At 32.5% G+C, this 16,002-nt stretch overlaps 1 protein-coding gene across 4 annotated transcripts; it reads left to right on the top strand.

Annotated features, from left to right (window-relative positions):
* Positions 1-868: 868 nt before the first annotated feature.
* LOC111780605 (3-hydroxyisobutyryl-CoA hydrolase-like protein 1, mitochondrial) lies at positions 869-10,737 on the top strand. 4 transcript variants are annotated; one of them, XR_002812864.1, is made up of 15 exons: positions 869-1,261; positions 1,338-1,418; positions 1,535-1,603; positions 1,772-1,835; positions 2,581-2,660; positions 3,359-3,442; positions 4,890-4,974; positions 6,596-6,681; positions 6,766-6,887; positions 7,439-7,499; positions 7,674-7,772; positions 7,980-8,081; positions 8,158-8,199; positions 9,224-9,519; positions 10,603-10,737. XR_002812864.1 is itself a non-coding variant. In XM_023661045.1 (14 exons), exons 1-14 carry the CDS (start codon positions 1,133-1,135, stop codon positions 9,341-9,343), a joined length of 1,224 nt encoding a protein of 407 aa, XP_023516813.1. In that variant the 5' UTR covers positions 869-1,132; the 3' UTR covers positions 9,344-9,862. The 4 variants fall into 4 exon arrangements, 1 of the variants encoding a protein (XP_023516813.1); XR_002812863.1 differs by lacking the exon at positions 10,603-10,737 and adding an exon at positions 10,066-10,521; XR_002812865.1 differs by lacking the exon at positions 10,603-10,737 and adding an exon at positions 9,976-9,993.
* The last annotated feature ends 5,265 nt before the right edge of the window (positions 10,738-16,002 follow it).

Genomic DNA, 16,002 nt, shown 5'->3' with positions numbered 1-16,002 from the left:
GTTCGGTATCTCACTCAGATATCCACGAAAACCGGGCAAGGACATAAACCTAGCATCTGGTTTCATTCTCTATAAATAATAAATTTTTATTTATTTTTCGTGAGAGTGGGTAAATTTTCTACTATCATTTTTTTTTTATATATTAAAAAAAATAATTTTTATTGAAAAATACTAAAATAAGCTCAATAAATTCAATAATATTTCATTAAAAAAAATATACTATAATATTAAAAATCTAAAATATGGTAAATTTAAATTAAATAGAATTATGTATTTTTTAAATTAAATAAAAAATCCTTTTGATTTTTAATTGCTTTATATTTCTTTCTAGAAAATTCGTTAACGTTACCCCATAAAATATTTTGAGCTTATCACGAACCAATCATAAACGAGTCCTACAAGTTTTGAATCTTTATCTATATATTTAATTTTAAAATTTTAAAAATATTAATCCCTTTAATTAATTTATTTTTTAATTAAAAAAATCATGCATCTTTATTCGATTTATATATATTTAATTTGAAAACTAAAAAAAATTAATAAATAGATTTAATAAAAACAATATAATTTAACCGCTAAATTAAAAAACAGAGGGTTGAATTGTGAACTCTATTTAAATTATTTTGAATATTTAAAAGATATTTTAATAAAAAATAAAAATAAAGAATCGAATTTATAACGGAATCATAATTAAAAAAATATTGTATTTTGCATAATTTAAATTAAAATGTTTATTCCAAAATTGTTGGAACTGAAAAAAAAATTGATAATATATATTTATATATAATTTTATTTTATTTTTGTAATTATTAATTTTTTTATTTTCTATTTCCCCCTTAAATTCTGCAAAATAGCCGCGGTATTTTTGGCCTCGATGAAGTTGCAGGAGGTAACAGCAATGGCGTCGAGTAATGAATAACCAAATCCTCGTGCTGTAGCTTCCGATCAATACGACTATGTTGAGTCCAAGATTCTTCTGCACAAGCTTTATCTCCCGCCTTTTTCGTCTACAAATTGTTGATTGCGACTTGCAGAAAAGATCGGAAACCAACTTATTCTTGCAGAATCATTTGTAACTTGGGGAATTTTCGCAGCAGAAGGTAGGTAGAAGAAGAAGAAGAATTTGTTGAAGATGATGATTCAGAGCTTGAAGGTTGCGTTATTTACTAGGCGAAGCCTTCATAGTGTTCGTCTCCTCGCTCAAAAGAGAAGCCAATGCTCTCTTCCCGTCCATTCCACTGACGATGATCTCGATCAACAAGTCAGTTTTATAATTACATAATTTCCTTTGTTTAAGACCTTAGTTCAGCTCGTTCGCTCATGATTCTCTCTCGCAGGTGCTTGTTGAAGGCAGCGCTTGGTCCAGAACCGCTATTCTCAACAGACCTTCGGCTCTCAATGCTCTCACTACCAATATGGTGAAGATATTTTTTCATCCCAATTCGCGTATTTGTTAGTTCATTTTGGAAAGAATATGAAATTACTCAGATGGTTGCATGAAAATTTCTTACTCTTAAATGTACTTGGTGCTTAGGGGGCTAGACTGCTTAAATTGTACAATTCTTGGGAAGAAAACCCTGATGTTGGTTTTGTAGTCATGAAGGTAATTTCTTGCCCTTGGTGATCATGGGCTTTTCTCTTTTCCTATCAGCATCTGTTGAGTTTTCTTATAGTTTCATTTTAGATGATTTTTCATTTTGGCTGTATTTGTACATTTTCATTTGCAGCTCACACTTCTTAATCTAATTTTTGAAATTTTGGATTATCAAAGGGTAGTGGCAGGGCATTTTGTGCTGGTGGAGATATTGTTTCGCTTTATCGTTTTATCAACGAAGGTAATAGTCTGATGTGCTCTGTTGTATTAACACTCAGTTGACTATATGGCTCAGATTAATGGAATCTCATGTAAGAAAACAAAAGTAGAACAATTTTGCACAGAAGATCTTTCCATGTGTATTAATGAGCTTAGCTTCTGCGAAAGTTGAGGACCAAAGAAAAATATAAATGTGAAGATGAAGCACAAAATATCGATATCATCCTGTGTGAAGACCAGTACATTAAATGGTCACTTGTCTTGTATGTTTTTCTACTCAACTGTCAGAGTTTATTGATGGACGTTTGTGTCTTTAATGTTTATAGATATTTTTAGGAGTAAATCAGTGAACCGAACTCCAGGAGTAGAGGGTTTCACCGAGCTATATTTTGAACATTCAGAGAGAATTTGATAAGTGCCGTTTTGTAGTTTAATTAAATAATGTTTAATGGTTTCAACAGAAAGGATCTATTTATATAAATAACTTTTAAATCGATTCATGGATCTATTTATTTCACTATATCATCCAAAGATGTTAATCATGTTACTTAGTCACTATTTTTACAACTTCTAAAATTTTTGGTAGCTTTCGTCGGTTTACTATGTCCTTTTACACTCGACAATTTATAAAGGTAATGGATGATATTAAGAATTAATCATTGACTTAGGGTTCTTTTATTAGATTAAAATATAGAATTGACTCTCATATGGTTAACTCATCTGTCACTTTTGATTAAAATTGATATCCATGTCTTGGGTGACTGCAGGGAAGATGGAACAATGTAAAAAGTTTTTCAGCACATTGTATACTTTTATGTACATAGTTGGTACATACCTGAAGCCCCATGTGAGTTCCTAGTTCTCAGATTTGTATCTAGAACATTTGGCTCCATTTTCATGACAATGTGGCGCTTCTTAGTACTGAGATGAAAATTATGGTGTTTTGTCTAATATACTCATATTAGATCAAAATTTTCTTGAGCAAATATTGTCTGTGTGGCATGCAATATACTCATACATGTGTGTGTGTGTGAGCATTGGAAATGTCTACAGGAGCTTTTCATCAAAAAAATAGGATGTCTATGTAAAGTTATTGTATAAAGTTACTTTTGGGGAATTTAGGATGTGTATGTAAAGTTAATATACAAAACTGACTTTTGAGGGTACATTTGGAAGTTTATGGAGATGGAGTTAGATTGATTTTTCCTGGTGGGTTTAGGGAAGGTTTACCGCTATGCCAAGGCTGACACCATCCTCTTGATTTATTTAATTAACCTTGACTTTTTGGAGGAGGTCTTGCATATGTGTGATGACAGAGTTATGTGACTATATATTCTTCATCAGTGTAACTTCTATCTACATTAAGTGGAGATACGTTTTTTAAAAAAAAAAACTTTTTTGGCTCTGAAAAAATTACAAAAAATGTGAAAATCCACTCCTTAATCATTAATTTGGATTCATTTCGGCTGATTGTATGTCTTCTTCCACATTTATTACATGTAAACACCTAACTTATCCAACATTGCGTTGATAATTTCCATGTAGGTGGCAATTCTAAATGGCATTACCATGGGTGGTGGCGCTGGAGTTTCACTCCCTGGGACTTTTCGAGTTGCAACTGATAAAACTGTAAGTCATAGGCACTCCATACCCTCCTTCCCTTTTTGTTAAACTCAATGTCAAAAGATAAAGTAATAGTATTGGCATGTAACTGTATACACTTGGCCATGTATGTTAGGTAATAGTTTTCTGGAGGACATTATTCACTTTCTGTTTGCCTCTTAATTTAAACTTTCTGGGTGAAATTCCCTTGGTATCCCGAATTTTCATGAAGTGCTAAATATGAATCTCTAATAGGCCAGAAATAATAAATGTATACCAAAGGAAACATGTTTGGATTGGGGGAACTTAGAGTGAGTGTAGATTGTTAGTTAGCTTGGGGGTAAGTGAGAGAAGTCGTGATGGAGAAATTATAAAACAGCGTTTGCCAATTGTTTTGGCCATCCAGAAGTGGCAACCTTACATGTTGAGGTGGAAGTTACTTGTTCTAATGTAACAAAAGAATGAAGTTTCTGTCAGGCAAGCTTGTTGTAGTTAAGAACTCACTGGGCGCTGGATCTGCCTGGAGGTGGAGGAAGGTACAGCGGGGGGCTCTTTAGTTGACTTGTCAAAAGCCTTCTAAGCTTGTTGCATCTGATAAATTTTTTCAGACAATTTTATTGATGTTTGTAATTTACAAAAGGAATGTGTTATCCATAATGCTTACAAAAGACCTTTACAATGAGGGAGGTATGACTATGAGACAAAGTACCAGACAATTTACACCAAAAAATGACATGGTAAACAACATTGTTGAAGAGCCTAGCATAAGTTCGTGTCTTCTCCATGAATACTTTTTAATTTCTTTCTTTGTATGGATTTTGAAAGAATGTCATAATGAGATTTGTACAATTAGCGTTTTTTTCATTTTTTAAGGGATGGTACTTTAAGACCATGTCTAATAATTCTTTTACCTTCCTAGGAAAAGTGAGGTATCATCTGAAGATATTGAAAATCCTTATCCAGAAATTATAAGTTAACACTGCATAAATAGGGTGTTTGGTGATTCGTTGTCTCTCTTGCATAAAGAGCACCCATTTGGAAAGAGTCATGTGGCTTGTTAGATATGCTTCCATGTCTCTTTGATCATAGCCATCTTGCAATCAGAGAGCTAGACAAAAGAGGATACTACAAGCTATCCTTCACCCACACTATAGTGAACGAAGAAAAAAGAAAAACCAATTGGAGCTGATGATACCCGATGAAAAAGATCTTTAATAGTCAATCAACCAAAAAGAGAGAGTTCAAGGAATAGACTGCCACTTGAGAGAAAACCCATGCAATCTAAGGCTATTGGATCCTACTAGGATAAAAATCCATCTGTCTCTGTTAACATTTCTGTTCCAGATTGCTGAGGTTTGATACTGAAGCTAACAGACAATCAATACAATAGTTTCTCATTATAATCAGTATTGAATGATTTCATTTTAAAAGCTTTTGTCTTGATCGTCAAGTACATTTGTTCAACCAATTTCAGGTTTTTGCTTTCCCTGAAGCGCTAATTGGTTTCCACCCTGATGCTGGTGCATCCTTCCACCTCTCTCATCTGCCTGGTCGCTTGGGTAACTTCGATACTTTCCATCATATTTGAATTGTTTCAAAATCTTGCACGGTGGAAGCAAATTAAGGTTATTTTTAGGGAAGGTAGTGGTGTTAGTTATAATTATTTCATTTTCCAATGCTGCATAACGTTTGTTCATTTCAGTCTATGATAACAGTGTCCTCTGACTTGCTTATGGAGTTTGTACGTGCATGTGACTGCTTTTAGATCAAGGGATGAAACTATTGTGCTTTAGTTGTGTTGAACTGTGAAGCATAGCCATTTTATTTTCCTAATGCAAAATCAGAATAACAGTAATATATATTTGAAGTGTTACCTTGTTTGCTTCTCCTGGAAGTGTTTCTTCATTTTTGTGTTGGATGAAGCTAGTATGCGTGAGTGAGATCTCCTTTTCGTTTGTGAAGAATGCTGAATGTCTTTTGGATTTTGGTCTTGAATATTTGAGAGAATAGACTTTGTTTTGAGGCTGGAAATGGATTCCCATTTGCTTTCAGCATCATTTCAACTAAAATAGTGATTGTTGTGTTCTGATTACATAGGTCATGTTAATATTGCATGGGGGTGTGTCGTGTTTCGTGACTTTGGTGCCAAGCATCTGGAGTACCATATGTGGGTATAAGTTAGTGACTAGTATGCGCATATAGAATTGGAGGAAAAAAAAAAAAACAATCTTATGTTGAAAGAGGTCTGAATATAATCATCACCCTTTTATAAGGATGATTGCGAAGTAATGGTTCTGGCCAAGGCATGGGATTTGGATTTGCAAAGAAAAATTAAAGGATACCTCTTAGCCTTTAAAAAACTGAAGGATTCTACATCTGTTTTCTATATCTCATCAACCAGATGCTGTCTAATAGAAAGGGTGTAATAGTTAGTCGCTGATTTTCTATCAGCTTTTTAACCTTCCCCAGTCTGCATTAGAGTATATTTCATTCCTTCGTTTTGTTGTTTTCCTAGAACACACATTTTGTCAAATTTTCCTAGAACTTTAGTCTGACGATTTGTGTGTTGATTTCTTAAAATGCTTCCAATCTCAAACCAAGCTCCTTCGGTTTTGATCTTGTACTACATTATGGGACAAATTTTGTAGGGGATATAATTATATGCTATCTAGTACAAGCTCCGAGTTCCACCTAATTTTCCATGAGTTTGGGAAACTTGAAATACTCGTAACCCTGGTAATGACGGTAGAATTTCCCATGCACACCGATTCTGCAATGGAACTGAAAGTTTAATTCTCTGAAGTAAACCTTGGCGTGAGCACTGTCAAGAGATAGCTCACACAAATCTCACCTGCGGGAAATCCTTGGGAAATCAAATGATTGGCAACCAAACTAGGGATTGACAGATAAATGAGGGAAAATATTTCAGTAGGGACTACTATATGTGATGAAGGAACCAAACAACGCCTGTGCTTTGTCAATGTAATTTACTGCAACAGTGATGAATTTTTTCGTGCATCAATAAGAAGTATAAGATATTTGAGGCAGTGTGCTGGTTGGATCCTGATAATGAATAGGTTATTGTTTTCTCAGCATAGCGAAATAAGTTCGAAGTTAGATTCTGAGTTGAATTGAGAAATCAATGACTTTCATTTACGTTTGATCTGATTGCATTTGCAGGAGAGTACTTAGCACTAACAGGAGAAAAGCTCAAAGGAGAAGAAATGGTTGCTTGTGGAGTTGCAACGCACTATTGTCATAGTTCAGTTAGTTCTTAAATCTTTGGCGTTCTAGTTTTAGAGGATCTATTAGATTTTGGCGTCATTAAACTTGTTACTTTCTAATTTCAGAGGCTTTCGCTAATTGAAGAGCACCTAGGGAGTTTGGTTACGGATGATGCTTCCGTTATTGAATCTTCATTAGAGAAATATGGTGATCTTGTTTATCCAGATAAAACGAGTGTACTTCACAGGTTCATTAAATTGATTGTTTTCAACTTTGTTTTTGTTTTGTAAAGCCTTTTGAAAATGTCTAACCGCTATTATATGGACCTGGAACATATGACAACGAGACACCATTTTGCTAGACTAGGACATTGTAGAATAAAATATTAAAATGTATATTTAAATTTTAAACACATTTCTATATCTTAACATGTTTGAAGGATTTGATGTAATATGAGGTGTTTTATCTTTTTTTCTTTCTATATAAGCATTTGTGGGTTGAGCCTCCCTTTTTGTTTGTCTTTCAGAAGTTACATTTGTCTGTCTCTTTGGCAATAGCTATCTTTCCCCCACCCCTCAGATTTTCCCTATTAATATGGCGTTTAAGGGTAAAGTTAAAACAAAAAGTTGTGGACACTTAAAATTTGGTACTGACAAGCTCAGGGAGTGTCCAAGCGTGCTTATGGCTAGTGCATGTGTTCAAGAAAGATAGTCTGCTTAAAATAGAGTTTGCCTGCTTACAAATAAAGAACATGCTTTTGATCTGATACGTTTGTTTATCTATTTATTTGTTTTGTAGGATTGAAACACTTGATAAATGTTTCAGCCATGACACTGTTGAAGAAATCATTGATTCATTGGTTAGTTCATATTTCTAGATATTTGATCCATATTTGATTATCTTTTAATTGATGAAAGTTAAAGAGTTCATGAAGTGATATTTGAACTTTTGTTAGATGCTTTTTTTCTCAATAAATTTCCGAAAAGAAGTAAGATTATGTATTCTCTTATTTTCAAAACCACCATACTTTCAGGAAACTGAGTCAGCTGGTACAAATGATCCATGGTATACCACCACTCTAAAACGATTGAAAGAAGCGTCACCGTTGAGCATGAAGGTCGCATTGAAATCTGTATGGCGTTTCTCTCTCTCCCTCTCTCTTGTTTCCTTCTCTACTCTAGTTTTATTTCCCATTTGGAGTTCAAAAGTAGAATCCTCTCCCATAATAACAGGTTCAAATCATTTTGTCTTCCTCTCCACTCTTCTTAGCAGAGGAAAATCTTATCTTTTCCTATTTTTGTTTCCAACTTGACTTATCATAATTATTGAACTTGTTCAGATACGAGAAGGAAGATACCAAACATTCGATCAGTGCTTGACTCGTGAATATAGAATGTCCCTACAAGGGACATCCATGCAGATCTCGGGTGATTTTCGTGAGGTATAAGTCTAATAATCACTACTAGACCTCTAAAGCTGCAAACTCTCCTGATCAGTTCTTATTTGCAAAACATCAGGGTGTTCGGGCACGGATGGTGGACAAAGACTCATTACCAAAGGTAAGAGATTAAATGATACTTGAGTTTGTCATATATCAAACAAACTTCAGCACCTAAATTTGAAATTGGTATCTGTCTGTAACATCGTTCTTTTCATCTTAGTTAATTAGGTCTATAATCTATTTTGAAGTTTCAATTATGTTATTGAACTTGAATTATGTTCTCATTTTCTTTTTAATTGTTTACAATTACCAGGAAAAATTGCAAAAAAAAAAAAAGGTTTTATTTTGCAAGTTGCAAAAAACCACATTCAAACTATGGGTTGTTGCAATCACACATTCCAATTTTCATTTTGATTTATCAACCCCTAAGCTTATGAAATTATTACAATTACCTTTAACTATTGTGGAATGCACAAACCACACCTAAACTGTAAGTATTGTTTCAATCAAACTCTTGAACTATGAATTCTCATACTTCAATCCAATTCTTTACATCATTTTTCTGTTTTCTTATACTTAGATGGTGGCTCTGTTAGGAATCACAACTCTCCACAATGGTATGATATTGTCCACTTTGAGCATAAGCTCTCATGGCTTTGCTTTGGGCTTCCCCAAAAGGCCTCATACCAATGGAGTTAGTATTCCTCACTTATAAACCCATGATCTTCCACTAAATTAACCAATGTGGGACACTCACTCCCAATAAACCTCAACAGGCTCAACATCTGAAAATCAATCTTAATAGTTAATATATAGTTTTCAAACTTTATAGAATAAAACAAAAATTGAGTTAAATTGGATTGTGACTATATTTATAGTTTATGAGTGGTTTGTGCATTCTGCAATATTTAAAAGTTTAATTGTACCATCAAATTGAGAATTTGAAGGTGTAATTGTAACAACCAATATAGCTTTGGGTTGGTATTTTCAATTTTCCCTATTTAGTTTACTCTGTCTATTCAAAGTATAGTAACTAAGCATATAATTTGACCTAATTCTTAATAACAAAAGCTTTTATAGATAATATGGGAACAGATTCTTGTGGATTCTTAAACTGTGTTTGCTTTTTGTTATGATGCCAGTGGAATCCCCCTACCTTAGAGCAAGTATCTGAAGATATGGTGAACCAGTATTTCTCTCCACTTAGTGATGTTGAGCCTGAACTTGATCTACCCACCAAACTACGAGAAGCCTTCCCTTGATTTTGCCACATTTTCCTCTTGGAACAATTGATATGCTCAAAGTATTTTAAGGTCCCTGAATTTTCAACATTTGGATTCAGGTATTGGAGACTCTTACAGGGTTCACCCAAATTTGCTTGCCCAATCCTTCAGGCAAGTTTCATCCATTGTCGTCTGCTTATTGCCACAATTTAAAGGTATGCAAAAAACTAGACTAGAATGTGTAATTTCATTGCATTAGTGTTATTGATATTGGCATCTCTGTTTGACATGTGTGAATTTATGTTCGAGTTATCTCGATCAACATTCATTCATGTTAAATAAATTAAAATGCCTTCCTGTTTTATCTTCTTACATAGATGAGCCATTAGAATTTGGAATTTGAAGCTTTTTTTGCTTCGAACATACCTTTCAAGGGTTACTTGAAGAATGTTCGAATGTTCTTGGCCTTTCTTAAGTATGTGCCTAAATTCTTAGATGGGGTAACGTTGAGACCTCTTGCATTATAGTTATGATTATTATACCTTCTTCATTCATTTACTTATCATCTTCAACTTAGTTTCTCTATATATACGTGTGGTAAGAGAAGTTCATTTGCTAACATGAACACTCCCAGTGTTCGAGGTGTCTCTATTTGCTCTTAAAAATTGTAGGTTTGAATCTTCGTTCCATAGTTTGTGATGTTATGTTGAAAAAAGAACCGTTCGTTGTGTTTTAACCATCATACATTTTTGAAATTGTAGGTTTGAATCTTCGTCCCATAGTTTGTGATGTTATGTTGAAAAAAGAACCGTTCGTCGTGTTTTAACCATCTTCCATACATTTTTGTTGAGTGATTTCAAGAGTGCCTGCATTTTAGTTTACTTAGATATGATCTAATTCATCTCTCTGAAAAATATATGTATATATATGTCGACCACTCCATATGTGGAGCCTATCATAGACTTTTTAGAGCGTGGATTGCAACTATAGTTAGTAATGGTCTTCACCTATTTATATGAACTTTCTTTAGCCTAAGCACTTCATAAACCAAGATCCAACAAAATTTAGACACTTCCTTGCCAGGCCAAAAAGAAAGTTCTCACCCTTTTAGACCTTTGCTTTATTTTATGTTTTACGTAGCTCCTTTAGCGATTTGGCCAGTTACTCGAGATTCCCGATTATTCCATTTTCTAATATTAGCAATGTATAGCAGTCAAATATGATCATTTTCTGCTCGAGACCTTTTACCATTTTTTCTCATGTGGGAGTTAGAATGAATTCCCGTTTATCTAGAGCAGTTCCAGAATAAATAGGTATAGGAGCGAAGCTGCTTGACCGAGAGGGAGAGGAGCAAAGCTCTGAGACTCATATAATGGGCGAATGAGTGAAGCTGCGGGACCAAGAGGGAGAGGAGTGAAGGAGAATGAATGTTTCGTTTCGAGATGAAAGTTTAGGACCAATTGTGATATAAAATAGATCAAATGATTTATTAGACATTCACATTTTTTTAATGTCTACTTTTCTCCAAAGTAAGACTTTTTCATACACTCCAATAATTCTTTAAATTAGTTAATTCACGTGAATTTGAATGTCATGAAAGTCGCAAGTCTAATGTAACAACTAAGAACTTTTCAAATCTTTGAAAAGATTTTTTAAGCCATAAAAAATTATTTGAAAACACGTCTCTTCACTCCAATAAAATCTCGTTTTCTTCTAATTTTCAAATAGTTATTTTTCATTTCACATCTTATATGCATTAAAATGAAATGCAAACCATATGATTTATTTTTCATATGACTTTTCGAATGTCACGTTTTTTAAATATTGATTTTCATTAACCCTTTTGTTCACTAAGATCCAATGGGAATCTTTGAATATATATATATAATGAAAGTCTATGAAAGTAGTATAGTCGGTGAAATAATTGTATGACTTATTTGCAAGCTATCACCCTTTTATTTTCATATAACTTTTATTATTATTATTATTATTATTATTATTATTATTATTATTATTATTTAGCATTTATGGTTGAACTCAATTTTCCATGACATCCATTTGAATGAGTATTGTTTTTCTGGTCAAAAAGTTATATTTGGTAAATGAAAACTTGTAATGATATAATTTATTGATTTTGAATGTGTAGTTAATGGAATATACCATATAAAATTAAAGTTCGACGATTTTGCTGACAAAAACGTGAGATTATTTTTTTTTAGAGTTATTGTAACAAGCCCAAACTCAACCGATGCTGATTATCCTAATTTTCTCTTTGTTTTTTAAGTTTTTGGGATTTTATTGAGAATCTTGGAGGTTGAATTTTAAAGAGTTGTAGAAGGGAAAAAATGCTCGAGATGCCTCATGGGAACTTGTGGAGGAGTAATCTAGACGTTGGGATCGTTCTTTTTCGTCAAGAAACGAGGTATATCCAAGAGGTAAATCTAAGAGTTTTTTTGTTCACGGTTTAGAAAATCCTTCATAATAAGTTCTAAAATTTGAGTCTAATAATCTAGGAAAAGATCCTCATAGGTTTCGTGTTGAAACTCGGCCAAAAATCGAGTCAGAATCGGAGTTTTGGGACATCACAAGTTTCAATAAGATTATACCAATTCTACAAATTATTTAGTGGTGATTATGGTATTAATGAACACGAGAGTTACAATTTTACCATCAATTATAAATATTATATAACCATTTTATTTTTTATTTCTTAAAACTAAACTTATAAATTATAAATACACTACTAAGATCACAATAATGGATAAGAATTAAAGTTTAATTATTTTAATACACCAATTTTATTTTTCATATATATAATTTTTGAATAAATTATAGTAAATTAAATCAATCATTATAAAATATAATAACTTACAATTTTTATTTATAAATAGTTTAATTAATATATGTTCTTCTTGTTCTTATTCCAACATGATCATACCAAATTCTTAATCATAAATTGGTTAGTCTCTACTCAACAAATCTCATATAATTATCGTCCACTATCATATCTCAATTATAAATTTTTAAATATAATGGATAAACATCGAAATTTTCATCCGATGATTCCGACATTCTTCTGTATCTCGAAAAAACGTTTATGCGATAGTTCCAGTATCCTCTTGCATCTCCTAAAATTTTCATATGATGACTCGACATTGTCTTATATCCCCTGAAATTTTTATCTGATAGCCCCGATATTCTCTTAAAACTTTCATCTGACCGTCCTAAAATTTTTAATATTTATTCTTATTTATGCACAATATTTACCTCCACCCTTAATTTTGGAGCTGCTCCCCTCGTTCTGATATGGTCTTTCCTTAAATGGGCAAGACTCGCTCACATCTTTTTCGATAATATCTTCATTGCATGGAATGCCACACTCAATTGTCAGCGACAGGGGACTCAGTCTTCATTAGCTATTTAAGCTTTCCACCCCAAACCGAGGTGGTTAACGGATACTTAGAGAACTACCTGGGATGCTTTACAAGCGATAGACCAAGGGAATGGGTACGTTGGTTACCATGGGCAGAATAGTGGTACAATACTACTTATCATTCAACAACCAAAGAAAGACCGTTCGAAGTGGTATATGGGCGCCCACGACCTCACATTACAATTCGTTCATATACTTTTCTATATTCGAGCATCGCACTAAATAACTTTTTTTTTTAATTATTATTAAGAAAACGTATTAATTTTTTAAAAAACAATATTTTATTGCATATGGAAAATAATTTAGCAACATTTGAAAAAAAAAAACAAAATTTTCTAATTTTTCTTTTAAAAAATGAACATATTTTTCTTGTAAAATGCTTCATTTATTAAATAATAATTATAAACCCACTCTTAATCATTGGGTTATTATAATTTTTAAAGGACAAATTATTTCCAATTTTTCAATTAAAAAATTATTAAATTTATATTATGGTTGTTGTTGATATGACATGATACATTTTTAAAATAGCTATGTTATTATTTTAATTAAACTAATATATATTATTAATATATACTTGTTTTCTTTAAATTTCTAATTCAAATTATCATATTAAAAAATAAAAATATAAAATAATAATAATAATATTTGCATTAATGCCTAAATATCTGATTTATCCTTTATTATTGTATGGAGTTAAGTAAGAGAAGTAAACAAATTAAAAGTTTGGGTAAAATGGTAATTTTGCTCTTGAATGACCATCGAATATGAATTCGAGGTAACTTATTTGACTCTCCCGACACCCAATAGTGAAAAATTGCTAGCCACATTGTGACGGATTCACAAAAAACTGAAACATTGTGACGGATTTACCCTTTTCCTTTAAAAAGAGAATTGGTTGGAATGTCGCACCAAATATGAACATAATCTTAGCTACTAATTCCACTTCGAAGAAATCGGGTCAAATCATTTTAGGTGAACCTAACAAACTTAGCCCTTTTCTCTCCTCAAGATTTTAAAACGCTTTCACTAGGGACAGGTTTTCACACTAGAAATGTTTCTTTCTTTCTTTCAATCGATGTGGGATCTTACAATCCACTATGACCCAACGTCCTCGCTGGCACATCGCCCAATGACTGACATCTAATATCATTTGTAACAGCCTAAGTCCACTGCTAACAAATATTGTCATATGTGGGCTTTCCCTTCCGAGCTTCAAAGCTTTGAAATAGGAAGAGTCAATGATAGAAGATTGGTTTCGGTAATCATTAATCGAGGATTGTTATCTGGTTCAAGCTCTTAAACCCAACCAATGACGAAAACTCACGAGTCATTGGTTTCTTCTCGGTAGAATCCCATTTCACTAAGAAACTGAAGTTTGTACGAGTTTATGACGTAATTGGATAATGCAGGTTAGACGAATTCTCGAGTCATACGAACGGTTCTAATAAGAAATATTAATATTCGTGCTGGTCGAGACAATGAACACTAATATGAAAAGAAAAAAATAATTAAAAAAATCGACCACGTCCATAGGAAAAACGAGAAACAAAGCGTCGGTGACGCTGCGAAAAGGTCACAGACAACGCGTTCTCTCTAAGGATTACTACAATGGGAGTGTTAGCTGTCAGTCACTATATAACTCTGCTGTCTCTCTCTGACGGTTACTCTCTCTGACAAACCCATGCGAAACCATACGACGTCGTTGACCTATCCCAACCAACCCTCCTCATTGGACTGTGACCCACCATCTACATGCCTTTATCATATCCCTCCTGGCGGCGGCGGCACCTCCATATCCTCTTTGGGCAATCCCGTAATTTCAAAACGCCATTCACGTGGTCAATCAGATCTCGACACGTGGACATCCGTTTCGTACGGGTCATAAGTACCCTACTTCCATACTTCATTTCACACCAAAAATAATAATAATAATAATAATAAAAACAAAAATAAAAGTAAATTAAAAAATATATTTTTTATTTATTTATTTTTTAAATCACTTTTTTTGCATGGAAATACACGTGTGACAGTTGTAGCTCCCTCTCCATTATCGGATTCGGTGGTCAATACAAAATATTAAATTAAACTAAACTTTCATTTATTAATAATAATTAAAAAAATATATAGTTTCAATTTCATCCCATTAAACTCTTAATTTAAATAAATGATAAAAAGTAATAATTTTTTTTTTTATTTTTATAAATATAAGTTGTTTATGCAAAATTATAAAATTTAACTCTTATTGCCTAATTATCAAATATATTATAAATAAAATAGAAATATATTGAACCGATACCACGTTCAAATAATTATCACACCAGCCAACTTATGTGAGTATTCAGTGGACCAAAGTTGATGTTCCAACAATAACAACTGTGAAAATTGAATCGGGTTGACAGAATTCACAACAAAATCCAACTCAACCTTCTATTTTTATATTGAGTTGGGTCTGATTGTCGAGTTAGCATTTTTTTTTTCAAAATTATTTAAAAAAATTATATTTATCGTACATGATTAAATTTAAATATCGTATATTCAGAAGTCAAAGTTACAAGAGCGTCAAATATTTGTAACATTTTTAACAATATTAAAATTAAGGTTGGGTTGAGTTGGGTTGTGAATCTTAATTTTTGGTTGACTCGATCAAAAAAATTTCAACCTACAAATCGAACCGACGGTTTTTTTAAAATTTCAATTTAATCCAAACAAAAATAATCTAACCCCAGATTATTCGAGTCTTGTATAAACATACATGTGAGATCCCACATTGATTGAAGAGACGAACGAAACAACAAGAATGTGAAAAACTCTTCCTAATAGACAGGTTTAAAAATGACAGGGGACATAAATCATATAACAGGTCAAAATATTAAAATTTCACGTTTATAAAGAAAAAGAAATTCGAGGGGCAAAACAGTCCACAAGAATAGAAACATCTGACAGTTCTCCAGCAAAAACCACGCGCTCATCCACACACGCGACAGATCATCACACAGTTTTTTTTTTTTTTTCTTTTTTCCATAAATATGTGTGAAAGCATTTTTGTATATTTATTATTTATTATTTATTATTTTTGCTTGGAATTTTTGGAATAAATAATTTTATAATGCATGGTTTCATGTGGGCGAGTTGCATATTTCTCTACTTTCCGACAAATTAAATTATATATAATTCAGCCTTTTATCTTTCGGTTACACTAATTAATACAACTTTATTCATTAATTATTTTATTTTAAATTATTTTTATTTTTTAAAAATATTT

Source organism: Cucurbita pepo, chromosome LG18, assembly GCF_002806865.2.
Source record: "Cucurbita pepo subsp. pepo cultivar mu-cu-16 chromosome LG18, ASM280686v2, whole genome shotgun sequence".
Classification (NCBI taxonomy): Eukaryota; Viridiplantae; Streptophyta; class Magnoliopsida; order Cucurbitales; family Cucurbitaceae; genus Cucurbita; species Cucurbita pepo.
Note: the sequence above shows the minus strand (reverse complement) of the source record. Positions and strands in the feature narration are given on the sequence as shown.